General features: G+C 40.2%; 1 protein-coding gene across 7 annotated transcripts in view; it reads left to right on the top strand.

Moving 5' to 3' along the window:
* The window catches only part of LOC121944147 (rho guanine nucleotide exchange factor 28-like), a 45,921-nt gene that overhangs the window by 6,260 nt on the left and 12,593 nt on the right, over nt 1–27,068 (top strand). For 3 of the 7 annotated variants that reach the window (XM_042487843.2, XM_042487840.2, XM_042487839.2), the window contains exons 4-18: nt 308–417; nt 1,659–1,845; nt 4,157–4,340; nt 5,001–5,202; nt 5,446–5,521; nt 7,005–7,045; nt 8,301–8,373; nt 19,889–20,010; nt 20,189–20,565; nt 21,317–21,491; nt 22,648–22,759; nt 23,135–23,215; nt 24,151–24,193; nt 26,061–26,150; nt 26,755–26,878. In XM_042487843.2, the coding sequence (XP_042343777.1) occupies nt 308–417; nt 1,659–1,845; nt 4,157–4,340; nt 5,001–5,202; nt 5,446–5,521; nt 7,005–7,045; nt 8,301–8,373; nt 19,889–20,010; nt 20,189–20,565; nt 21,317–21,491; nt 22,648–22,759; nt 23,135–23,215; nt 24,151–24,193; nt 26,061–26,150; nt 26,755–26,878 (1,997 nt within the window). Of the gene's footprint in view, nt 1–307; nt 418–1,658; nt 1,846–4,156; nt 4,341–5,000; nt 5,203–5,445; nt 5,522–7,004; nt 7,046–8,300; nt 8,374–12,873; nt 13,141–19,888; nt 20,011–20,188; nt 20,566–21,316; nt 21,492–22,647; nt 22,760–23,134; nt 23,216–24,150; nt 24,194–26,060; nt 26,151–26,754; nt 26,879–27,068 lie in introns of those variants that run through there. The other 4 variants (XM_042487844.2, XM_042487845.2, XM_042487846.2 and 1 more) reach the window with 4 other exon arrangements.

Here is a 27,068-nt window from a genome sequence, read left to right as displayed (position 1 = left end):
GCAACAATATATAATGTGTATTTTAAGGACCATACTAGTGGTTTTAAATTTTTAGCATATGACCTATCAACTGTCTAGAATTTTAATATTTTTTTACTAATTTATCACAGACAGTGAGTATTTTCAGACAGATTTCTTTGCACCCAGGAGGCCATCAGTTTCAGCTCATTATATTACACTGACTTGAAACCTGGAATCCATTAAATTTTCATGCTGTATTTTTGTTGCCTGAAAAATAGGTTGCAGGCACTGCATGTTCATAGAATTAGGAAGAAAATTAAACTTGTTTTGTTGTGTCCCTCTTTAGGACATAACCTGGCTGAAGTGGTCTCTGTCCAGGCCTACCTGTGCTCTGAAACCACACCCCTCACCTGGGTGGGCGGAGCTATACTGGAGTATGTTCAAGATGATGCTCAGGTGGGGAAGATACACAAATATGATCCTGTGGTAAAAAATCCTGCTTGCACACAGATTCTTGTAGACAGATTCCTCATGTTGTTAATCTCTTACCTCATGATAAAATTCCCCAAATATTTTATTTTGCATTGAAAACAATAAGTATTAAAGCTGAAAGCTGAAAAGAAATGGCCCTAGCACTTTTCTGCAAGTCGGGACACTGGCAGGATGGTGGTTGACACAGGTGTGCAGTTCTGTGACTATTTGACTGCATGTACGATTTACGCGTTATTTTCTGTGTGGAATGCACCTCTTTTGGTGTCCACAGTGTGGCTCTAGAGAACACAAACTAATAACAGTCATGTTGCTGTAAATCATGTGGAGACCACACCATGTACATTTCATGCAAATGGAATGATCTTTGTCTTATAAGGTTGACTTCCTGTTGTCAGAAAGTGGTGCTAGGATTCCCGAGTCAACATGCACATGTAAATGTCTTCAGGCCTGGACTCTTATTCAATATGTGAAATTTGGGGCAGAAAGGGCTCTGTAAAGTTACAACAGCTTCCTGTGTTATTGTGAAACGTGCAAATTGCCTGTTTTGCCAAGACACACTGTTCCATGACAACACAAAAGCTTGCAATTTGGTGTTGTGAAGGTCTCAAGATTCTGCTAATTAAATTTGAGATGGATCTATTGGATCCTCTAGGAGGAGTTTTGAAAAGTTCCCTTCCTGCAAAGTGCCTAAAGTTGCATGTTGTTACATCATCCTTCAAGCTATTCACTATTCCTTAGCAGTTTAGCATCACATCAGTTGTAGGGTTATACCAACCAAAATTTGAAACAAATCAGATTGACCCTCTAGGAGATGTTTGAAAAAGTTAGTAGAGAATACATGAAAATTTCAAATCAAACATTTAAACTAAATTCAAAATGACTCACTTCCAAGTGGGTGGAGCTAATGAAACCCAAGAGAAATATGTCCAAAATATTAAGAGCGATGTGGCTGGCAACTTAACTAATACAGCAAATATTCTGGAGCCTGCTGAACGCACAAGAACCCAATCACCGCAGAACTCTGCAATTTTTTGAGCATTTTTGAGCACCATAAGCCCCTCAAGAAAGCTTTTTTGCAGCATAATAATTTCTATTATAAAAGATATCTGGCACTTTTAGTGCTCAGGTCATAATCACCTCACATCAGTTGCATTGCACACCAGTTATCACACATTGCATCTTATTCATGGCTGCTTTATTCTCAGGACCTGGCAGAGCACCTGGTAATACACGGACATTGCCTGAGCTCCATGGATCACAAGGAGCTGAGCAGCCTCTTCAACTTGGGCCAGGAGAGCTCTCGCTGGGCTATGGATCGTCGCGTGGCTCTTGCCATGGCCAATCTGGATATCCCCCAAAACTGGAATGTACTGGGAAGCAACAGTGGAGAAGGTGAGAGTGTTATTATTTTTATCTTGCTAAAGGGCATTCCTGCACTGATATTTTGAGCAAATGCACATCAGATTTGCTTATTTTTATTTATTTATTATTTTTTATATTTGCTATTATACAGCAATATACTTGAACATTTAAAATTCTTAAATGTTTAAAACAGTACACATTAGATAGATAATAGATGAATAGATGCAATTTTGCAATGCAAGCTGACAGACGAGGAGGGTTACTTTGCTTTCATTGGTTTATTTAATTGGTATTGGGTTTAAAGGCAGATGCAGTTTTGTCTAAGGAGTGATTTACTACATTTTACTATTTACATGTCAGTTCATGAACAAAAATTATTATTATTTTTTTTTTTCTCTGAACAAAAATTCTTGAAGGTAGTTTTTGTCATCACATCATCTCTCAGCATCACACTGGAAACTTGGAGACATTACTACCCAAGGAAGGTGAACTCTTCAACTCCCCTTCACCCCCCTTTCTTCTCCACCATCGTTCCCATTTTCCGTGCTCACTGGGCTAAAATCGGAAGTGAACACGGTCACATGTGTGCTTCTGTTAAATTCATCAAAGCCAATTAAGCAGCACGTAATGTGGTTAATAGAGCCTTTCCTTCTGCAAGTAGCCCTCGGCGGAGCTCAATAAGTCTGAGTGCAAGTGTATGTGCTGACCATCATGTTTACTAGATGCCACCATCTGTTTCTATGATCTTAGTGTTTGTGTAAGGCCACCTACATAAATAACAAACTAGATTTAGCATTAACATAGTTAAGGCAGTCTGTTTTATTGCAGCAGCTCCCTCTAAATGTCTGCAGTTAATTTGATAACTCTGCTCATGACGTCACTCTTCTGCCGATCCTGTATGCCACTAACTTTCCTATGGTGGTTGCTGTTTGTTTATAGTGCATTACTCAGATTTTTTAAAGAGAATGGAAAAAACTCATTCAAAACCTAATTCTGTCACAAAATCAAGACACATTTATTCACATTCATTGGCGCTGGGAATTTTGTTCTCCCTGGACTGTGTGCAGCTCTGAAATATTGAGCATTGACGTTTTTAATACAGCTGGCAAAAGTGTTATCTTGTGAAATCTGTCTTTAAGCTTAACAAGGCCTGCAACCTGATGGGCTTCAGATGTAAAATATTCTTCGAGAAAAAGAAAAAGGGAATTTTTAAGAAACAAAGTGGGGCCTTTTTTATCTGTAAAGTAAATCAGGGTTTGGTTTCACCAATTCCTGTCTGATTACTATGAAGTAATCTCAATTTGACTTGAAAACACAAGTATTTTTTAGACTAGTGTTGACACAATGATTGCCCTGTATTGGTGAAAGGGGCTTTTATCAACTGTCTTTATGTTTGCTAACACTTTCTTTTTGCAATGTTATGGATTAAAGTCACAGAAAAATATAGTAATATGAATGATATAAAAAAATATATAGACATAATATAGTCCTACTCACCTTATGTAGACCGTGGGTATAAGCCTGCCGTTGGCCAGCTTTCATAGCCAGTATTCTCCCCTTTTGCTAAATGTGTGCTACCAATTTGCAAGTGCACCATTTCTGCAGAATAAAACTGCATTAGCAAAAACAAGCAGTGGACACGTACCATCACAAGACATTTGACAAGATCTGATTAATTGTTATAAGTTTATTAAACTGGTATAAACAGAGCTTGTATTGTGCTGCATTTTATGATGTTTCCATTTTTTTTTCTTTATAGTGGACGTAACTATTTTCACTTGGCCAGGCTGAAATGTGCTGACGTTGACTCTTTTTTTTCCTTTTGAATAATAATACCTAAGCCCTAAAAAAAATGTCCAGATATTCAAATATTTTAAGATAATGATGAATTAATACTGCATATTTAAAAATGTAAGACTAAATTTCCAAGCTTAGCAGCTGCTTGACTGTAGCTGATTGGATGCAGGCCAGTTACCTGAATACAGATATTGTTGGACCACATTGAGTGGCAGGCACAGAAATAAGAGTCTGTCACCACTTTGTTGAAAAGCTTTTATTACCTTAAAGTGGGTCAGTGGAGCAGCGTCATCCAGCGCTGTGCAAGAGAAGAATTAATCATTGACATTTAGGTTAATTATCATGAGGAGGTGGTTATCAAGACAAGATTCTCAACATTTTAGTTTCCTCCTATTTATGTCAAATTTTGCCACTGGCTTATTTGTTCTCGTTACTGTTAATCTCTTCTTTCTCTTCCACTCAGCACCTGTCTCAGATCCCACTGCATACTTTAAACTCTGCAGTACTTTTTTATATTCTACTATATATCTCCCTTCATCTCCAGAGCACAGTCTCAGGGAGTCTCCCCTCCACCTGGCCGTGAGATGGGGTCTGTATCGGCTGGCAGAGCTGCTGCTGTGTCAGCCGGGAGGTCTGATGGCTGTAAACCTGCCAAACGAAGAAGGAGTCACTCCACTGCAGCTGGCACAGGCAGCAGGCAACACCGAGCTCCTGGAACTGCTCACACAGTAAGATTATAAGCTCCAACAGGGAGGGATGCTGACAAATGAATCACTGTTTTGCTGTAACATTATGCGTACAGTGCAGAGCTTTCCCACACACAGTGACAGAAACAACACAGTTTTAGCTATTATCCCATCCATTAGTCTTACCAGCTTATCCTAAGAGTGTCTTAGAATGGCTGTAGCCAGCCTCAGCTGATAATGAGTAAGAGACGGGTTACGCTTTAAACAGGTTGTCAGTTTATCAAATGACACATAGAGACAGACGAACATTCTTGCTCACACCCAAACCTTGCGGGCAAATTTAGTGTCACCGTCTAACCTAACCTGCATGTATTTGATCTGTGATTGGTGACCCACTTAGGCACGGGGAGAACATGCAGACTACACACATTGCATTCTTTCAATCTCAAATACTGTAAATATACTGGTTTAAGTGCATTTTATGAACACCTGTCAAACTCAGGAATGTTTTGTGCTCAATCTGGATCCATAAACCATAAGCAGAGATTTTTAGGCCCCCTTACTTGACCTGAAAAAGTAGAATACTATCATCTACACTGATTTATTTATATATCTCAGTGTCTTAAATGATAAAAACTGTACTTTGTAGAATATCAACTGTGATGTTTTTGTGATCACACTAACCCACATGTTGGGCTGCAGCCCACCTAATCCTCTAGCCACGCCTCCAGCAGGTCTGTCCCAGGTTTGGGCAAACCGGTCCCGCTTGCTGAGGTTCTGCCATGATACAGGGAACCTGACTTTGACTGTTAGACAAAACCTGAGGTGGAGCTCAGAGGAGAGCCGGCACGCTGACATCTTCCTTCTCAGAGACCGGCTCAGAGATGAGGACTTCCTCCGAGAGGTGAGTTTGAGTTGTTAGTGTTGTCTAGTGGTCAGTGTAGGTAAATAACACTGTCAGCTATGATCACATATGCAATCAAACCTGTAATTTATAGTCATAATGATTGGGCCTTTCTTGGGGGACTTTGCACATAAACACAAACTGCAACTGAACCTAAAGTATCATCAAAATAAAGCTAATTGGAAATTGTCTAATTTTATATATCAGCATCCTCTTACTTAAACGTCACTTTTCCTCCCACAGATCAAAGCTCTAAGGAGGGAACGTGTAGAGACCATCCTCGGGAAGGAAGAACTGGTTGACGATCCTATGGAGGAAGGTATCATACGCTTCCTAATCTGTCTGATTTGCGATACTTCAGAGGCCTGGTTAAACTAAACCATCCAGTCTTAACTCTTCTCTTTTATGTTGCAATGGTCTGCTACTGTTTTGTTCCAGTGGTTTATGAGGCTGGATACTGTGGCTTGATTCAGGTTGCAATATTGCTAGACATTGACTGCCCTCGTGTGGGGGTTTGAGGTATCACAAGTCTGCAGGGGGAAAGAGTAGATAAAAGTAAAATACTCTGTTGCAAAGATACATCAATAAGAATTCTAGTATCATGTGTGAATTAATTAACAGTAAAGTGAAAGAAGTTCAAATTATCGAAAGCAGCAAAACATTTCAGTCATAGTGTTTTAACTTGAAATATATTAAACGGTGCCTTTGGTATCGTGCAAATAGCAGAGTAAGCAAACTGTTCATAAATAGTGCTGAAACTATATGCTTCATAATTTATTCTTCAATTAGGTGACTGAAAATTTTGATGTTCAGTGATTTATGAAAAAATGTCAAATACTTGATTGTTCTATCTTTTTAAACTTGTGTTTTCTGCTTTCTTTTATGTGCTCTATCATTGCACATTTATTATCTTTCTATTTTTAACTGAAGTTAGGACATAAGAAATTTAGAGATATTATCTTTAGCTCTAGGCATTTTTAAACAATTTTACAGGAGCGAGATTAATAAAAAAATACAAAGAAGTAACCATCAGGAGATTATGGATGATGAAAATAATCATTAATTACAGCCCTGTCCATAAAAACTCTGTGTGATCATGATTTTATTCACTTTTATGTGTCAGTAAATATTTATGGGTGAATATGTTGAGACAAGCAATAAAGATGTAAATAAAAAAATCTAGTTAGAGGACGGAATTTGCTAGGCCACCATCTACTTGACAAGGTTGTTCCTTGTTACCCTCTGTCTCTATGACTCTCTCTTGCTGTGGAGCCAGCTGGCATCACTGTATCAGATCTGAGTGAAAGTATTTCATGGCATCACACTCTGGCACAGAAAGACTTTTGTCAGACTTGAATTGTTATTTAATCTTTTCATATAGTTTACATCTTCCTCTTTGTCAGCCTTTGCAGTTTGTTTCTCTTCCTCTTGTGCATTTTCTGCCTCTCCCAACCTATGTACAGCATCCTTTATGGGTCCTTGCCACTTCCCTCTCCTACATTTATATGTTTTTATATTTTTACATGACCCCAGGCCTTGTATCAAACCACCCAAACACAAATTTTAGGGCGTAACTGCTTTGTTTTCTGCTTTGCAGTCATACACCATGTCCTTTGATCTGGGATGCACATGGTAGTTAAATCAAAAGAAAGGCCACACAGTAAAGATCTCCCCAGGTTATGAAAAAAAAGTTTTAACATCACACATACATCATTAAAAACTGACAAACATCTGCGCTTACTTGAGCTTCTTTTGAAGTTTAATGGCTGCTGTGCGTCTGAGTATGTTTTCTCTTCTTTTAGCACTGTACCCTGATGTCAACAGTGCTGCCATAGAAGAAAATGTGAGTATTTAATTAAATATCTGACATACAAAGAGAGCTGTTGCCTACATCATGACCATAATATATTTTATTCATACTGTAAATCTCACGTGTTAAAAGGATTACCTCATCCCCAAATGATAATATGTATATCAGTTACTCATCCTGTATTATGTGAATCCAAGTCCCTCCATAGTGAATGGAGGATCCAAATATGAAGAGAATTCTTGATCAACTGAAGTCACAGGCTACCACTTTTAACAACAGCAAAATTATATCAAAACATCAGTTAACAAGCTCTCACAAAACTCGTATAGTTGCAGTGTAGTCCATTTAGTCGTATGCTCAGTGCTCTCTCAACAGACACTCCTGCTGAATGCAGCAGCTGCTGGTCTACCGCTGCCTCAATCAGCACTTTGTTCGTGTTATTTTGTCACTGTTTCTTAAAGGGTTAGTTTGAGTTCGTCAAAGTCACACAGTAACACAAACAAACTGACTGAGGCAGTTTTAGAACAACATCTGCCATGCGCAGCAAGGTGAAATTACTGTTTTTGTCAATGGAGTCTGGCTTTGGAAAGAGTATTGGAGTTGGTAAACTGAAGTTTTGATTTATTTTTCTTGTTGCTAGACACAGTCACCTAAAGAATTGAGTTTATCAAGAATTTTCTTCACAAATCAACATTACATGAAATGAGTAACTGATATACAAATGGTCATTTGGAGGGTGAAGTGTTCCTTTGAAGAGCTTGTTCTGAGGAGGTTAGTCAGCTATGAACATTAATCCTAACCTGTCTTTCCAAAACATTCCAGACTAATTTTGTGCCAAAAACAGGTGCTACTTAAAAAATCCCAGCTATCTACTTTCACATTCTGAAACTCCCAAAGCTCCATTCAATGTCTATGAACATCTGCATCAGCCAGCGTTACTGACTGCACCTCAATGCTCCACATTGTTTCACTCTTATTGTTGAGGTGTTGGAGTTGGCACCTTGCACACACCACTGAATGGCAACTTTGTGAGCAGTCAAGTGTGTATGTCATGTTTTGAGAGGTGTGGCATGTGCACATGACTCTGGTCATCCAATAGGACCTGTTTTATGTGTTACAGATGGTTAGCTAATTGATCTTTGTCTGTCACACACCTATGCACTCGCCAAACACTTGTGTTTTTGTACTTAGTTGGACTCTAGTTTTTGTGGTTAGCTCGTAGCCTGATGAGACAGTCTTGCTGTTGAAATGTGTGTGCTATTTGGTGAAAGGTTCTCTGCTTCTGCAGGACTATGAGGAGCCGCTGATGTTTTGCCTGAACGAAGAGGACGAGGAGGACGACCCATCACAGTACGACTCTGGTAAAAGATTTTATTTTTAAAATCTTTTTAAACTTCCTGTCTGAGCAAGGTTACTTTCTCAGAAGCCTGTTTTTAGATATGGCATTGATTTTAGAGTTTGTGGTGCCTCAGCTGCAGATCATGTTTTGAGCAGACTGAAAGTGATCGTTGTTGTTTTAGGTGGTGTTATATTCATAGGAAGTTATCCAAGTAGCCTCTAATCATTAAGTGACTCCAACTGCAGGAAACGTTTCCTTTCCTGAACAGAGCTTGGAACTATACTTTAATCCTCTGGACTATGGCTGTCTACCTTCCCCATGGACTATAGGATCACATTTCAGCCCCCTGGCCTCTCTTGCGCCCCCCCTTCTCTGGAGTTTTTTGAGTCTTGTCACTCTGTGTTTAGAGTGATTAGGGCACTGAGGAGGAATCTTGTTAATGTGACTCGTAGAGAACAATATTGAGTCATCCTAGTCCTGCCAGCTGTGACAGGGGGACAGAAATGAATCCTAACGATGTGGCCAAAGGTGGCTTTACTCTGATCTGACGGGAACGGACAGATTTGAGAGTGGGAACATCCTGTGGGTTAATAATTGGCTTGTATTGCTGCAGAGCAGACTGATGCTTCAGTGTAAGAATGCTGTGGTTACAAGCTGAGGCTTCAGGCTTTATAACACTTGGCACTGGACATCTGCAATCTGAACTTCCTGTGGCTGGTGTTGTTTTCCATGCTATATGGTTTAGCTATTTTGCACTCGTGTGTGTGTCTGTGTGTGTGTGTGTGTGTGTGTGTGTGTGTGTGTGTGTGTGTGTGTGTGTGTGTGTGTGTGTGTGTGTGTGTGTGTGTGTGTGTATGTTGGCTGAGGATTTTCACATTTTCTGGTCTTTGATGACCACATGCCTGTGACCTCGATTGGTCCCTTCAAACGCTGTTTGTGGTTCAGACGAATAACGCTGGTCACTTGAATCCTGTTTTCTCCTCAGTTTCCCCTCAATGCCGTGTTCAAAGTAAAAAAATAGCTCAGACTGAAAGTGACTCAGGTTTTATGCGTGTTATTCTTCCCGGACTACAATGCTTATTTGACCCTTGAGGAATTTCTATTCCTCATTAGACATTCCTAAGCCGTCGGGCATAACGACTGACAGACAGGTTTTTATTTTTTTAACAAAGGAGTGAAGCATATAGTGCGATTCCAGTCTGTTTTTATCATTGAGCTAATGCGTCATTGAATAGACAGACAGAACTTCTGTAGCCAGAGCTTCAGCAAGAGATGAGGAATTTTGAGCGTAGCTGTCATGTTCCCCCTGTCTTCTTGATGTCAACGCTTTCCTCTCTCCAATACAAATGACTGTAACTTCACTGGCATGACTGTTATTCAATACAGAATAACCACAGCAGGTTGTACAAGATGTACAGTATAAGTGCAGTGTATAATTGGGGGAGCGAAAGAGGGAGGAATGGCATTCAATAATGGCCCCAAAGCCAGAACTGAACATGGGATGTTTCAGTTAAATGACATTCACTGTAACCATTTGGACACCAAGCCAGTCCAATATTCAGTTCAATTCAGTTCAGCTTTATTGTCATTTTTCTATACATTTACATGCAGAGCAGAATGAAAGAGCATTTCTCAGATACCTCAGGTGAGAATATAAAAATAAATAACAACAATAAACAAAAAAACATCCTCACAGCCATTTAAAACAACTTTAAAAACAATCAGTCCCTAAAACAATATAAAATAGCTAAAATGGTTAAAAAGTGCCCAGCACAGGATTAAAGATAAAAAGTGCCAAAAGATGTGTGCAAAGTAAATAACATTGAAAGGAACAGAGAGTAAGATTTATAGAGATTTAGTAGCATCTAGCAGTGTGGATTGCAAACAGCTAAAACTTTTCCTAGTTAAGATTCTTGCAGCGTACATTGTTTAGGAGATTTTTACCTGGAGAAGAATTTTCTCTTCTCCCAAAAACAAATGAACCAGAAAATGTAAACTAGTGAAAAACGCTGAATAAAGCAGTTTCATGTTATAAATCCATTTTTCTCTGATGATGTTTGGCACATCACAGACAGGCCGCTAGCCCAGCACCTGCTAATGTGTGATCACCCTTTTTCTCTGATTAGTTAAGACCGAGACATTCAGGATGTTTTTACCAGGAGTATCTGCAGAGGTCTCCTCTCCAAAAAACAGACCTGCTGATTTAAAATGGTAAAAACACCAAATAAAGAAGTTTCACTTTATAAATCAGTGTTTTACCGTTGCTGTTTGGCATGATGGAGACTTCCAGTTTTTTTCTACTTAAGATCCAAAGCCGTATTTTCTACAGAGGGCTCTTACTCTTTAAAACAAACAGACCCATTGATTTAAATCTGTAAAAACACTGAATAAAGTACCAGTTATGTGTTTAAAAAAAAAAAATAAATGAAGTTTTTCCAACACTCTTGTTACAGAGCAGCTGTTAACTACAGGTGCCGATGCAAAAACACAAATGGCCCTATCTATAGTCAGTGTTTGGTTATCCACTCTGGACTACGGTGGAAACATGTTGGTGCAACATGACGATTTCAGTGGACAACGACCCATTCCCTATTTAGATATAAATGGCTCATTCTAAGGTAACAAAAACACAACAATTCTTATTTTTAGATGATTATACACTAAAGAAAATATGCTTGTTAAATTCTAATATATATAATCCCCTAAATCCTACACATTAGGCCATTAAGAAAAAAAAGACAAGTTTCTCTCTGTTCTCTCTCTGTCTTCCGTCCTTCCACCTCCCTCCTCTTTCCCCCCATTTCTGCCCTCCTAATGCTCCCAAAATTCAAATACCCCACCCAAAACACACACTTTCCCCCAAATACCTGCACACACACACATGAACAGACGGACTCATGCACCCATGCCCCCAAGTCCCATCCTCCCAGGTCAGCATTTTAATGTGAGTTTAGTGAACAAACAGCAAATGCCACTTCATCCCGAGCAGCTCTGCTCTCCACAGCTGAAGAAAGGAAGGAGGTCGATGTGTGTGTGTTGTCAGTGTGTGTGCACTTCTGTGTTTGAGAGAGAGAATGCATTGGGGAAGAGCTCTCTGAAGGGGGCAAGGGGGTATGGGGAAGTGAAAAAAAGGGGGTGTTTGTTGCTGAATGGGGGTTGCCAGGGCTTTGCTGAATGCAGTTCTCCAGCAGCTTGTTGAGATCCCCAGGGAGAGGAGAGTGGATGAGTGTGGTGTGTGTATGTGTGCATAATGGCAGAAAAGAGTGTGAGCGAGAGAAAGGGATTTATGATATGGATAGCTTGGCAGCGTGACAACAGACGATGAGTGCAACGCCAGAAACGCTAACTAGAGTCTCCGACCCCGGCTGAGAGATCTAATTGGAGAGCGGAAAAAAAGGCTTAAACCTCACACAGACCCCACAAAGGCAGCATTAATGTTCACTAGTATAGTGCCAACACCCCTCCCCACACACACACACACACACACACACACACACACACACACACACACACACAGAGACTTCTTTCTATAGTTTCAGTGTACCTCTGTTTCCCTCCTCTGTATATATTCTGACTACAAAACCCTTCTCATCCCCTCTTTTCTCTCTTTTTTTTATCACATTCCTTCATTTATGTGCATTTATAAACCCATGTTAGGAGTCTCTCCACAGTGCCATTGTCTAGTTTGTCTCTTAAACCCCCTTCACCATCCCTTTCTGTCACTTTTACCACCTTGAGCCAAACTTACTTTTATCCTTGCTGCTGCAATTGGAGCAATGTACTCGTGCAAGTTGGCAAGAGGAGGGAAAGGGGCAAGAAAAAAACTGCATGGAAGAAGAAAACAGCAGCGGCTCTCACTGCTGTCTCCATGGTGAGGCTGCTGACCTGGCAGACTGCTCCCCCCCACACACACACACTCCGAACCCCTTTCCCCCTCAGCTTGGCTTTGACATGCTAAAATATAGAGAAAGGAAAAGCGAGACTGGCGTGATTGAGAAGCTCTCTCTTCAGACGTGGCATCAGACATATTTTGGGAGCATGGCTTACAGATCTGCAGCCTGGTATGTCTCTGAGGCAATCGTGAACTCACAGGGTTAATGATTTCTCCTGTGTCTGAGACTCACCTCCGCTAAGCTGTCTGCCCTCATGTTTGTCTTCGCTGTAGGTTCTGAAGTCACTCCTATGTTTGACTTTGTCTCTGTCTGTTTCTCTCACTCTTTCCGGCAGTCAATATACTCCTCCCCCTGCTCCTGTCAGCATGTGTTGATCCCTCTCCCTCTCCCCCTCTACTGTGTGTGGTAGATGAGTGACTGAGGGAGACAGAGACAGACTTTAGAGACCCTCAGAAGAGCAGTCAAAAAGAGAGGAAAAAGTGATTGATAGAGAGAAAACTTGAGAAAAGGGCAAGAGGGAGAAGACAAGGTCGGGTCCCAGCTCTGTCGGACAGTTGTTGCAGAGTATTCGAGTGGGAAGGCGAGGATTTTAGGGGGAGGGGTGGCTGGGGGAGACAGAGGGGAACATGCTGGCTCACTCCTGAAGTGTCAGAGTGTCTACAGCGGAGCTCTGGAAAAAGGAGAGTGAACGCTGCAGCTCGTCCACAGTCTGTTCAGCTACTGGGAAATGGATGTAAACTGAGGCGCTGTTCATTTATTTGTAAAACACCTCCAGATGTTTGGATGAAGATTTTCTTGACGATAGCAAATCATGGACTCTGACTCGGACTCTCCTTTCAACTACTCCTGGCCTTCGTTTCCCAAGATGAGGATGCGCAAGAAGACAGGCAAAAAAGGTGACACTGATTGGTACTGTAATTAATAGATGTGGAAATAATGTATTAATCTTTAGAAGCAATGCTTTACATCCTGTCACACTGACTGTTCTTTCTTGGTTGTATGAGTAGCCATTAAAGTTGACAGTATTCTTTTCACAGATAATCAAATATTCTTGGAAAAAAGCAATAGAGTTGACAAAGCGTAACTGATTTACTGCAGTTTTTGACAGACATCAGATGCATGTGGTTTAATGTCAGAAATAAACGCTTCAAACTCATACACACACAGGCTTTTCAGTTTCCCCCTTCTTTAGTTGCATGTCTTTTCTTAAAGCTGTTACAGATGGCAAATGGAATATTTAACCACAAACTGGCCTCCTGGCACTCTCCACCGTGGAACAATACAGTTAAAATTAGACTGTTCCCATTACACATTCTTATTCACAGGCCTCCTCTGCAGCACCAAGTCAGTTGACTGAGATAACTGCATGTTTGCCAGTGATGTAACCTGATATCTGACAGTATGTTGGGGAATGTCAGATGTCCACTTGAAGCTGATTGAGTGCTTTCGACATCCCCAGTCTGCACTATTGTGTGCATGAATGAACCCAGCTGATGAGTCGTGGCCTCAGGTGACTATGGGGTCCAAGAGAGAGGCCTAATGTTAATATACGCATTCATATTCCCATAGGTGTAAATTTCTGGTGAGATGTAGGGGACATCTCGCCTTTAATAGTGAAAACGTGTGCATCTGCCCCCCCCCATTGCATACATGCAAGAGCATGGGTTTCGTACATATGCTTAGGCACCTGCAGTTGATAATCATAATCACTGTTGTGTCACTGAAGTGAGTTAAAGTTCAGTGTTTGCCACAGTTTATTATCAGTTCATGAGAAAGTAAACCAAAATCAAGTTGATCCTGGTGCTTAAACTTGGTACACAAGCTTGTTGCTTCATCATTAGTCATGGGAGAGCTGAAGGGAATGCTTAAAATAGTACAAAATTAAACCAGAATGATTAAACAGTTCATTGCTTATGTGCAAGTCACTGTGTGTGCTTGTTGGGAAGAGAGACAGAGAGAGATCAAGTTACTGCCATTTCTGTGTCATGGCTCAGCTCCAGTGGGCTTTTCCTCATCTTTCACCATAAACCTCTGCAAGATTATCCATGTTATTGCTTCTTAATCGTGATTGACATCAGCAAGTTTTATACACACTGCCTGCCTGTGCAGTGGAGCTAAAGAGCAGAAACAGCGGCACTATAAAAACTTTTTAACAGACCGTATATTCTCCAAGTGGATTTCAGAAGTCAGAATATGAAGTGAAACAGCTCTGGTATTACAATGCACCTGCAAAGAAATGTGATTTCAGGTGTGCAGAGCCGCAAGTTTATTTCTCCACTCTGAGGACTGATGGCCATGTGCTTCGAGTTTACCTCTTCCTGGATCTCTTGAGCCGGGTGACGCACTGAAATGTAAACACAGCGGCAAACGCACAATGTGATGCTTGGACGGAGATGTTTGACCGCAGGTGTCATAACTCAGAGTGGGTTTGTGGATTTTGGTGGACAATTGTTTTAATGATTTAAACGGCCCTCCATGAACACTGAAGTCAAATAATTAGCTCTTCCCTCTTATAAGGTAATAACACTCTTTGTTTTGATTCTTTTAAACTTGGCTTGTTATTTTACCCTGCTCCTTATTTCTCCAAAGCTCTCTCCAAATTGACAAGTGTATGGTGTGGTGCTTAAAAAGTGACCTAAATCATAAAAGAAGGGATGTCATACACAAATAAGCTCTTGACACTTATAATAAGCAAGCCTAGTGTTTACGCAATTAATGATCATGATTCTCCATTCATCTTGAACATTTTGTTTTTGAGCTTTCAGCACACCAGCAGCCTCCAAAGAGAGTAAACCTTAAAAAAGAGCCCTTGTGACAGCCCTACCTCCCCCCTCTCCATCCTGCCTTCCTAGATCTCTCTCTCCCAGGGGTGTGCATGGGTTGAAGGGTCACTCTCTGTGTTTAACTGGCCTGGTCTGGAAACCTGGCACTGACTGCTGTCTTTGTCTGGGTCTCTGTAAAGCTCAAGTTCTCTTTTTCTCTCTGCTGCTGCTGCTCCAGGCACTGCTACTGTAAAGGGTTGGCTCTCGCTCAGGGACATGCTCTGAATATCACATCACTCCAAATACACCTTCTGTGAGGGAAATTCTATAGAAACAGCCCCACTCACTGCTCTGCCTTAAAACTTTCTCAGAAAAGGCAACCTGCGGACAGTAATCTCCGTCTCAGCGATAAAGACGGCCTCTCCGGCAGAAAGATTGATTTTAGGCGGCTCTAACTTGTGAGAAATATGAACTCCCTGGTCCTCTGTTATTCCCCAGGTTAACTAATGTTAAACACAGATCGCAGTGCCTGACAGTAATGTTCACTGAGGCGGTGTTTATGGGTCAGAGGTGTGTGAATGATCGGACCTGTGGCAGCCAGCTGTGGCTTTGGACCTGGCCCAGAACCTTAACTATTAGACCTGTCTGTCAAGTTCCTTAAGTGGGCTCATATGAAACGGTATCTGCTTTCAAACAGCGGTTTGACACACATCCAGAGTCTGACCTCGTCTCTGGATTTGATGTGGGAGTAAAACTAATCCTACAATACACAGCAGAAGGTCTAACATGACATTGTGGAGGTGTTATGTGTCTAGATTCAATTTTATATACAGTATAATGTTTTCATGTGGAACTAAAAGGATCTACAATTTTTTTTAGCAGCGGAAGAACAGGTTGTTATGTTATTATTTGGCCGTTTTCTGCTACTTTTATGTTGTGGTAACTCACAGGACATTTAGGTTTTGTGTGATATGATGCAGTTTGAGATATACTTGATAACTTTAGGATTGATGTGGAGTGGGCTCTGTATGTCCTGCAGTGGCTCAACTCGAGTCCATATCTTTACATTTGTTGTGGATGGAGCAGGACTCATCTGGTGTCCTCATCAATGTCTGCTTGACTCCCTGTTGCCTCTCAGATTTATTGGACTCACCGCCTACAGGAAGCGCAGCCAACTGTCAGTCTGATTTACCCTCTGCTACAAATGCCGGACTTTTCTGCTCCTTCTGCGGTGCTGGCAGCTTGGAAACTATGGATAAACTACGGATTTGTCTCAGTTTAATATCTGCTTGATGAGTTTAGGTGGAAAGTGAAGTGCCAGAGACATGTTTTTTGCACCGCTGGCACTGTTTCAGGCATGGCTTGGCCAGCGTAAGGTGAGACTGTCATTAGGAGCATAATAATATAACAGAGCTAATGAGGCTGCCTTTTCTGATTAGTGTGATGAGTACTGCACGGTCAGTACCAGTTGTTAATGTGGTTGGAAGTTCTTTTTTTTCCACAAAGTGCTTTGCAGATTATAAAATCTGCTTTTCATTGCTGCACTTCACATTCATACTGTTGTCATACCTTAACTATTTTCCACCAACGGGGATGTGGTTCAGTTTCACTTACTGCACCTAATTTTAAACAGTACATTTTGACCCAAAACAAATTAATTAGGAACCTGCTCCCAACTGGAACCAAAAAGTAGCAGGTTTTCCTAATCCTTAAATGCAAACTATGATGACATCAGTGTCATATTCTACAGATTGGAAAGAAAGGATGGAGAGATGTTCAGTGAGAAATTATTGAGGAAAAAAGTGCTCTTAATAGTTGGTCAGGGCTTGTTTTGGGGTAAAAAATAATATCTGTAGTAACAGAACAAAAGTTTGCAGAAAATCTTTGCAATCTGCCATCTTGCTGCTACTGTCTACTTCTGTTGTACATTTTGCAATGCCCACCTTGGAGGACACATCCTTTCTTATAGTGGTTCTGATCAAAACTGGTCGAAAAAGGGGCTTGTTCTGTAAGTAGTATCAGGGTATCAAATTCCTAAACAGGACCAGTTCGAGAACCACAGCTAGTCTGGTTTAAAGGGGTACCTGTGAGCTGCTGAACTGAACCACAGTCTTTTTCGGTGTGCTTTTGAAAGTCCCACTGGAACACTGAGGGGGTAGATTAATGAGTAGTTGGGGAAGACGTTCCTTGTAATTTGGTGATATGATTTTTTCAGTCCTGTTCTTAACTGACCAAGTATATTTGACAGAGTTTGACAGCTTAAAACCTTTAGATGCTTATGTACAACTCCTCCCCCTTCTGCAGGAAGGAACTGAAGTCTATTACTTACCATGTGCAATAGTGCTTTACTTATGTTTACGTACAATTTAAAATTCCACGTGCAATATTACTTTTTACTTTTAACCATTATAATTAGACACTTTGTATTTTAGTTTCACTCATTTGGTGGTCTGTTGTTGTATTCTTTTTGCTACTTTATTTTTGGAGCAATCTGGCACAAGAATTTCCTTAGGGATTTAAAAAGTTCTGTTTTATCTTATCTATCTTAGTTTAGTTTACTTGACATGACTTCTAATAAAGCAGTACAAACTACAGGCGAATGTGACATTTTCAGGGATAACACTGTAAAGTCCGGTACTTATTTCAATCATGGTCCCTTACATTCCATCAGATCTTTCACTACACAACAAGCTTGAGACAGCTATTCAAGAGATGAAGCGGAAAACGCTCAACAACAATGTACCACATCCCAACACAGCACCCACAGATATACATGCCATTAAAATAACAACAACAATACACATATGCATGTTTTTTTAAGAAACACAGTTTCAATGTGAAAAATGACCTTTACATTATTCAGAGATGTTATCTAGCAGCCTCCGTTTGACCATTTTCTTAAAGGCTTGTGAGTTTGCCCCTCCTTTTATTATAAGAGGCGGTTTGTTCCCTTCTGTAGCACCAGCATAGATTAAAGAAACATTACCCATCATGGGTTTTGAATTTAATAAAGGCTCAGGTCAGCTCCCCCAAGCTCTGGTACTGTGATTGTGGACTTCTTCTAACTTCCCAAAATAATTGTTGAAATATCTCTGGGCTCTGCAATTTAAGATCCTATAGACAAATCGAGTTGGATATGACACGCTTTATCCTGTGAGCAGCTGGAGACGAAAGAACTGAGACCTGCAAACACGACTCCTATGATGCAGCTATAGCACTTTTCTCACCAACGTCTTTTGTGTAACTTAATGCAAGATCAATGTGAAGCTATTTTAAGTTGGTGTCAGTTCCCCAGATTCAAAACCCAAGGTCTTCTGTCTAGACTGGCTCTTTCTAGAGTGAATGTTCAGCAATCACAAAGCGAGAAATTACACACTAATGAAACAGAAACAAACAATTCTCTGGTGATGGTCGACTAGTAGGAGTAACAAATCAGGACCAAAAAAGTAATTAGAGCAGATTGCAGGTTCACGTTTTATTGATTCTGGCAACATTTAAAATCAGCCTTTCACAAATATCTATACAGGTTTCAGATGTAACACGCAGGCCACACAGTGAGTGTGGTGTTGAGACTGAACAAACTTCAACAGAAAACTCAAACAATGTTATGTACTCTAACAGAAAGTGGAAACTACCGGAGCATCTGGAACTTTACACAAGTTTGAGTTTGAGCCTTTGAGTTTCTTCATTCTTAACCCTAAAAACAGCAGTTCACTAAACTCGTCTCATGGGTCCATTTAGTAGCTGTTTTGATCATACCTCATTTTTTAATTCATATTTTGAATTGACATGTTGTGTTGAAATTCTATTTTGTTTTAGTGTAAACCTATCTTTTATTTTTTTAATCTCTCTTCCACTAATTATTTCACTGTTTATTTTGTAGTCATGTCGTATCACAAGAGCTGCAATGATAAATTGATTGATCAATTTGTCGATAGAAGAGAAAAAAATTGGCAACTATTTTGACAATTGTATAATTGATTTAGACATTTTTTTATGCAGAAAAGCCAAATATTGTTGGTTTCAGGCTTCTCAAATGTGAGGATTTTATGCTTTATTTTGTCATATGATAATAAACTGAATAGCTTTTGATGTTTTACTTTTTGTCAAATAAAACAAGGTGAAGATATCACCTTGGGCACTGTAAAATTACACAGGTCAATTTATTTGGATTTTCTGAAATTTTATTAATAAGATATATTTATTAATTTAAAAAATAATGGGCAGATAAATCAATAATGGAAATAATACTTAGTTGCAACCCTACACATTACAGATAAGCTTAAATAATATTTAACTGTGTTGCATAAATGTCTCATCAAAGGTTTGTTGTAGTGCCTGATGTGGTGTGTAACATTCAGTCTCTTTGTGTTTGTGCGTACCTGTAGCTTGTTTTCTAACCTGGAAAACTTTCCAAGAAGCTGTGTTGTGGAGAAGCCATGTTTTGAGCAGAGCAACATCCCAGAGGGGGCTGTGTGTGTTTGGAGAGCAGGAGTGTTTTCCCTGTTTAACAGCAAAAACCAGGCTGCTGCTCACAGTAACTCTACTGTGTTGAAAGGGTTCGTCTGAATGCTACTGTGTGCTCACCGGCAGTTATTTCCACTCGTCTGCTCAATCGAAGGCAGGGTGGGGAAGAAACATGCCTACAGATGCCCACTCACAATTCTGTGCACTCCCATTCACATGTGTGTGCAAAGAGCCATTCAGACAGACACGCACACTCATAAGGGACTCTTGGTGCTGAACAATGACATGCAACTGCCCAGGATGTCTATGTCACTTCCTGTGTTTGTGAGTTATTTGGTGTTGCTGTGGAAACCAAATGTAATATTGAAAAATCCCCCCTCTCTCTCTCTTTTTGCGGCTCCCTTCCTCTCTGTAGAGAAGAGCCGGTCCGTACGGGAGAGCCAGGCCCTGTCCCCAACTCTGGCTGCGGCTGCCAGACTGTCAGCGATGATACACGGCAAAGACAGAGTGTACGCCAACGCCATGCTGGTGGATCAGGTTAGTGGGCCGGAAATTAGTGTTTGTTTCTGTGTGAAAATTTACTTTGTGAATCAGTTGTATTGTTTATAGTATTAAGTCAAAAAACCAATTTGGCTCATATAATGTAAAATGTTCCATTACAGAAGCTACAAAGCTTGTGGAATGGCTACTTCACTCTCTCACTTGTATGTTCCAGGTGGATGACGCTGACATTAAATACCGCTCTCCAGGGGAGGAGGAGGTGAGCCCCGTGCCCCACCTTGGCAGCCCATGCTGGGACTCCTGCTCAAGGACTCCCCCTGCCTCAGGGAACTGCTCCCAGAACCGGCACCCATCCTCACCCCACAGTGGGGAGAGGGGGCTCCAAAGCCCCAGCCTGGAGAATCACAAGGAGCCATTCCCACGCATCTCTCCCCCCTCTCCCTTTGCTTCCTCCCCATCTTTTCCTTCCTCTCCCTTGGCTTCAGCCTTCCGATTGTTCGAGGGAGCTCAGAGGCGTCAGATGCAGCCATGTCTTTCTCCTGCTTTGAACCGCAGAGGATGCAGCCTGACTGAGACGAGTCGGGGCCTGAGGTAGGAAGCTATTGCTGTTAATTATTGACGAACTTGGTGTGCAAACTGTTATATTCAGTTGCAAAACTTTTAACATGACTGCATCACAACAGTTTTTTTATGGTACAGTGAGGGAATAAACATGCTGCTTCAGGGCTAGCTTCATTTCTCGATACTTTGGAAAAACAAAATTACTGCACCAATTCAGAAATTTGTTGGGATCTTCCTGTGACTAACCCGTTCCAAGACAAGGTATCATCTGTTTGGAATTTCAGCAAAAGCATTTCTCGACATTTTGTGCAGTGATTGTAGTCACTGAAGGTGCGGAAAGCGACAGGAAGCCTGGACACAATTGAGTTGTTTGTGTGTTGAAGCTGATGAGCATTCCTTCCAGTTTCCTCAGTGCTGCAGAATCTTCTATGTTAGCTGTGAAGCTGCAAAATGCTGCACAGTTAAAAACCTGATTATAAATAACAGCATGTTGACTCTCTGTGGTGATTTTAAGATCAAAATTATCTGCACTTATCTGTGAAAAATGGTGGAGGTCATTATGGATCTGAACACAATGTTTTTTGTCTATGACTGTAATGTCTGATGCCTTGAGTTTTTAGGGTCAGTATGTTCCCAGGTTAATATAATCATGTAGACTGAAGTAGCATGAGAAGTGCACTGAATTTTACAGATTTGCATCTGTGTGTGTGTGTGTGTGTGTGTGTGTGTGTGTGTGTGTGTGTGTGTGTGTGTGTGTGTGTGTGTGTGTATGTATAAACAGTCCTAGTCTGGAGTGTGACAGTGGAGAAGAGGACATACTGGGACAGTCCTACCCCTGCTCGTCTGTAAAGAAGCAGTCCTTCCTGCGCTCCAGCTCAGGAGAGGAGAGGGACTCTTTCGACACGTCACCAGACTTTAACCGGACACACTCTGACACCACAAACACATCCACTAAGGTACACCCTAATTAAAGCTGTAGTTGGTAACTTTTATGAAATAACTTATGTCATATTTGCTAAAACTGTGACTACATTCATGCAGTATTACATGAGACAAATAGTCTGTGAAATCACATTCCTCTGCATTTGCTAGAATCCACAGCGACCGAATGAAAACAGCTAATCAGATCAGAGAAACCTCTAACGTAGTTGCCAATCACTGATTGTGAACTGTGATCAAACTAGGCAGCGCTGATCAAATATAAACTAAGATTCTGTTTCTGGATTGACTATTTCTCACCTCAGACATTTTCAGAAGCATATTTTAGTGTAGTGTTACGCTGTAAAATGAGAGTTTGTGACCTGGCCGCCATGTTGGAAACAGTTTGGCTGAAAATCAAGCACCATCCACAGTCTTGGTCACAAAGTCAAATTTTACAGCTATACATTATTCTAAAATGTGTTTCTTAAATTATTTGAACAAAGAAATAGGCAGTGCAGCAACAGAATTTTGGTTCATATTTGATCAGCACTGCCTAGTTTGACCACAGTTCACAAGCTGTAATTGACATGACTGACAGCTGTCTTAGAGATTTGTCTTCCCTGATTGGGTATTTTCATTCAAGTATGGCAGATTCTTGCAAGTGCCATTTAAAACACTATGAGAAGACAGAGGAACATAATTTTTTCTTTTTTTACATCATGTACTACTTTGTTAATATAGTGACAATTTCAGCAAGTATGATAAAAGTCATTTTTATAAATGTTACCAACTACAGATTTAAACATGTATTTAATGTACAACAATGTTTTTCTCCCTATGTTTGAAATACCATGTTGCCTGAGAGAACACCTGCAAAACCTTTATTTATAGTTATCGCATGACTCTATTATATTGCCCTCTAGACAAGACATTTAAGGATTTTCATTTATTCAATAAATACACAATAAAACACTAAAACCTCATACATATAGTAAATGCAAAGTCATGAACTCCAAAAGACACAGCCTGTCCTGCCATAATCAGTCAATAAGCCCAGACTGTCAACACCTCAATAATGTGATTGAAAAGTCAGATATATTGAGTTTCCTGTTCACAAAATTGAACTGAACCTGTGAACCTTTGCTTACTGCTCTGGCTGATCTGTTCCCTCTGATCTGCTTCCTCGCCCAGAACCCAGAAGAAGCCGAGGTTCGCCTTCGGTCCTACTCCTACTCCTCCCCCAAGGCGAAGCCGTCACGGCCACTGCTAAACCGAGACGCCACCATTACTGACCTGGCAGAAGGTGAGTGAACTTTGACCCCTTTGCCCTGTGACCTCTCTGTTCCCAGGAGTCAGCTGAATGTACACATGAGCCACATGTCTAACGGGGAGTATAGTAGTAGTATAGCAATAGTATAGCATTTTGAAGAATTTTTTGGTGTAGACATGTCAACATTTAAAATGTTGAAAAAAACTGTAGTAGGGTTAGGGTTTGGGGGCCATGGTTAGGGTTAGGGTTAGGAATTCATCATTCTAAATGTGTCAGAAATCAACTAAACCTCTATAAAGTACATGTGTGTTTAGTGTCAGCTCTGCTTTGATACAGCACCACCTCTACTCGTGTGTTTATGAGCAAATGTGAGCGCACAGCAGTAAGACCATGCTTTGTCCTATGTAGATGGTGCATTCAGCAGCAGCGGTCGTTCTCTACTTCAAGCTTTATCTCTCTCTAAATCCCTCTCTCGTCTCAACCAAGTTAGTAAGTACAAGAACGGCTTCAAACAGCAACTTAGACTCTGCTGGTGAACATTTCACTGTCCTTCTGCTCTTTCTGGTGAACCGTGGGATAAACTGGTGATTATCTACAGATGTACTGTAAAAAGGCATATGAACTTTTTGTGACCCAGTATAATATAAAAGAATACAAGGTGGAAAAACTGAAGTAAAATGATTGAATTAGCCTTCTTTTAGGGAGAAATCAAATAACTTTGCCACACATTTTGCTGTAAATTGGTTTACACTGATATTTTGATTTCACAAAGTTTTGCAAAACAATGATGTGTCTTATTGCGGCCCCAAATTGTGCAGCCCTTCATCTGTGGTGGGATTTTGTTTTTGTGGCACTGACATTGAGCAATGCACAAACCGCTGTCTCAGAGAAAAACATATTTATTATTAGTCTAAATTGCTAAAAGATGAAGAGCAGACTTTCTCCAAAGCTCAGTGTCAAGAAGAACACAAGTCATCCAAACTCATTTAAATGATGATTGACAGGTAGAGGTCTCAATCTTTAATACTGACCATTTTTAATTTGCTGAGGCCTTAGAAAAACACTCTTATATAACTCTTATAGATCATCTTAAGGAGGATTTGTTTCTGCCCTGAGGGTTCTGTTCTGCTTCCATTCTGGTACATATTATGTTTCCCTCTTGGTTTTGATTTTTCCATCCTTGGTGTCATCTGTTTTTTAGGGACAAAACTCTTGTACTGTGTTTGGTCTTTCTCTGTAGGGGTTTGCTGGATCCAGTCTGTTTCAGAGTTTCTCTTTGTTTGCTTCTAACTCAATTCTGATTGGGGTTGATGGTATTTGAAGTCCTTGGCTGATTTGCTTAGAATCTGCAGTAATGACTTCATTTTTATTGACATGCATTTCTGGCTTACTCATTTTTTTGTTTTTGTTATTCTACTTTACAGAGCAGAGAGCATTCAGCCTGACTGAGACTACCAGAGAAAAGAGGTAAAACCAGTGTGTCATTTCATGAGCTTAGGAGCAATCCGCCCAAATGTTCCTCTCTTTTTAGGCACCAGTGTTGACCAGTGGTTAGAGATTGGCCAAAATGCGGCTACACATTTGCACTGTGTGTGTTTTCATGTGTATCTCAGTATTAAACCTGTGGTTGGGGTCTGAGTGTGCAGGATGTGACATACTTCCTGTTGTAAGGCAGAGGCCAGAATACACTCCGATTGCAACTACAAAATAACCCTGAGTAAACAGCAAAACTCACAACTTTTCTGGACTCCAGACTTCTGAAACACACAATTTAGGAAACCAATTGCCTTAAAAAAGGTAAGTAAATATAAGTATAGCCTTGGGGTGACCTCCAGCTCACCTGGTAGAGTGTGTTTCCCCATATAAGATGTTTGCAGTGGCCTGGGTTCAATTCTGCCCTGCGGCCATTTGCTGCATGTCATCCCTCTTCTCTCTTTCACCTTTCCTGCCAATCTTTAGTTGTCCCATCAATAAAGGCAAAAACACCCAAAATAATAATAATAATAATGATAATAACTATTAGCCTAAAGTTATGTTTACTTTATATTTTACTCCTAAGTTCACTGATAATTAAGTTGTATTTACTTAGTTTTGTGAAGTTGTTAAAAATGACATGTCAAATTATCTTGTTCTTTCTAAGTATTAGCAACATAAGTAAACCAAGTTAGTTCAACTGAATTGTTCCATTTATTCAGTAAAATTTTGGAAATTGATTGCTGTACATAAATGAAATAAGCACAACAAAGAATGATAGCTTTGCAGGATTTTTCACTTTAGCAAATGCCATTCTCAAGGACCTCAAGAAAAGGCCAGTGTATGTGGAAGCTCATAAAATTATACAGTCCAAGCAAATCCACTTGAAAGTCTTATAGAAAAACCTTCAAGATTGGGCAAACTGTAATCTGTAGTTTGCAGCTATTTAATTCCATTTGTCTTATCTTTAACAAGTTAGCAGAACAGATCTTGTAGATTTCCTAACTCCACCACATGCAAAGTCCTCTTTGTTGTGATCAAGTTAAATCAGACTAACTTGGTATACTTTGGTTGCAAACAAGAAACAAAATAAGAGCAAGTTAATGTTGCTTGTCAGTTTTAAGTTGCAACAACTTAACAAAATTAAGTAAATTCAATAAAATATTAAGTAAGGCAAACATAACTTCAGACTAAAGTTGTATTTATCACCTTTTTCAAGGCTGTTGGTTTCCTAGGTCTTTTAAATACGAACAACTTGTCAGGTTTTACTGTGTAGATTTCCTTAAATAATATTTGCTTTACAATCCTAACATGTGGCAACATTTGCTTATATTGTTTTCATTTCATAAATCCCACAATCCATATTCATTTTACAGTTTATCCCATATCACCGCCTCATAAATGTTTCATGCACTAATACATTTTGTTTGATAATAACCATGCATCGCTAACAGGGGAAACATTTCAGCAGATCATATTAGGCTATTAGATTATCATATAACATCACTGGATTATTGCATTAGAGTGGATCATATTAATTCTGCAATATTTACAACACCAGCCATATTGGACTCCTTTACCATTAATGTTCTACATAATACCAGTTTCCACTTAATTTTAACAAACTGTGGATGTTGACTTTGCCTTAAGCATTGGCGACTACATTATATGTTGTACTAAATTAGCATGTAACACAAATTTCCATGTGACTATCCACATGTAGTCATTGTACTTTTACATGGAAGGCCCAGAATTTTTTTCTAGTCTCTAATCTTAGATACCACACAAAATATTAACATTTTGAGTCTCCTGATGAGCAGAAACACAACAACCTGGTCTGAGGTGTGTTATATCCATGCAGGGTTTTGGGTTTCCGTAAGCGGGCCCAGTCAGCAGAGGAGGAGAGCAGCGCATCGCTCCAACACCTCACCCTCACAGAGTTCCTCAAAGAGTATGTTTTCATCAAAACGGCCTCACAGCCATGCATGTGTGGCTTAACTCATTCTAACCCCGCCGTAAAACCATTTCCCCGACTCATCCATTAACCATATGGTTTCTTTGCAGCTGTATTTGCTCATATGTGAATTCTCAGAAGATCATATTAACACTTTTTAAGTCAGGTCACATAATATGTTTGATGTGATGTTGCATGTTTCTCTTCTTTACGTTTGTCATTGTCACCTTTCACCTAGAATGTGTAATGTTACTGGCATAAGTCGCTGTAAATAGTTGACACATTATTAATTGCATTTTGCCAAGGTCATACTATAAATAGCATCTTGAAGAGTCCACAGTGACTTCTAAGCATGCCAAGCATGTTGTTAAGAGTAATAGTCTGTAGACCAGGGGTCCTGGAAGACTGTCTGGACATTCTTTCATTCCAGCATGACAATAATAATGTACCTAATTATTCAACTCTTATATTAAAATCACTAAAGTAATGATTAGTTTTACAAAGAGTGTGCATGTTGGTCTTGAATGCTGCAGTCTTCCACAGGCCACAATGTTGGTAAGAGTTGTGATGGCTGCTGACTGTAATGTTCACAATGAAACAGGATCGAGGATGAGGAGTGGGATAAATACATAATCCCATCCAAGGTTGAGTCGGAGAAGTACAAAGTCAGCCGAACCTTCAGCTTCCTCAAGAGCAGGATGTCCAGCACTCGCAACAAGACCAAGGTGAGGTGACACAGTGGGAAACAGGGCTGGACAATATAACAATATTATACTGATATCATGATATAAGACTAGATTTTGTCATAGATAACATCAAATGGGCTCTTTTTTTATTGAAAGGGCTGTGTTACAGTAGTTGGGTTTAATGTAATTTTTTGTTGAATTTTCAAAAAATAGGCAAAAGAAAATGCTA

This window comes from Plectropomus leopardus, chromosome 4 (assembly GCF_026936395.1).
Source record: "Plectropomus leopardus strain MGB_pleo_1.0 chromosome 4, ASM2693639v1, whole genome shotgun sequence".
NCBI classification, from domain to species: Eukaryota; Metazoa; Chordata; class Actinopteri; order Perciformes; family Serranidae; genus Plectropomus; species Plectropomus leopardus.
Note: the sequence above shows the minus strand (reverse complement) of the source record. Positions and strands in the feature narration are given on the sequence as shown.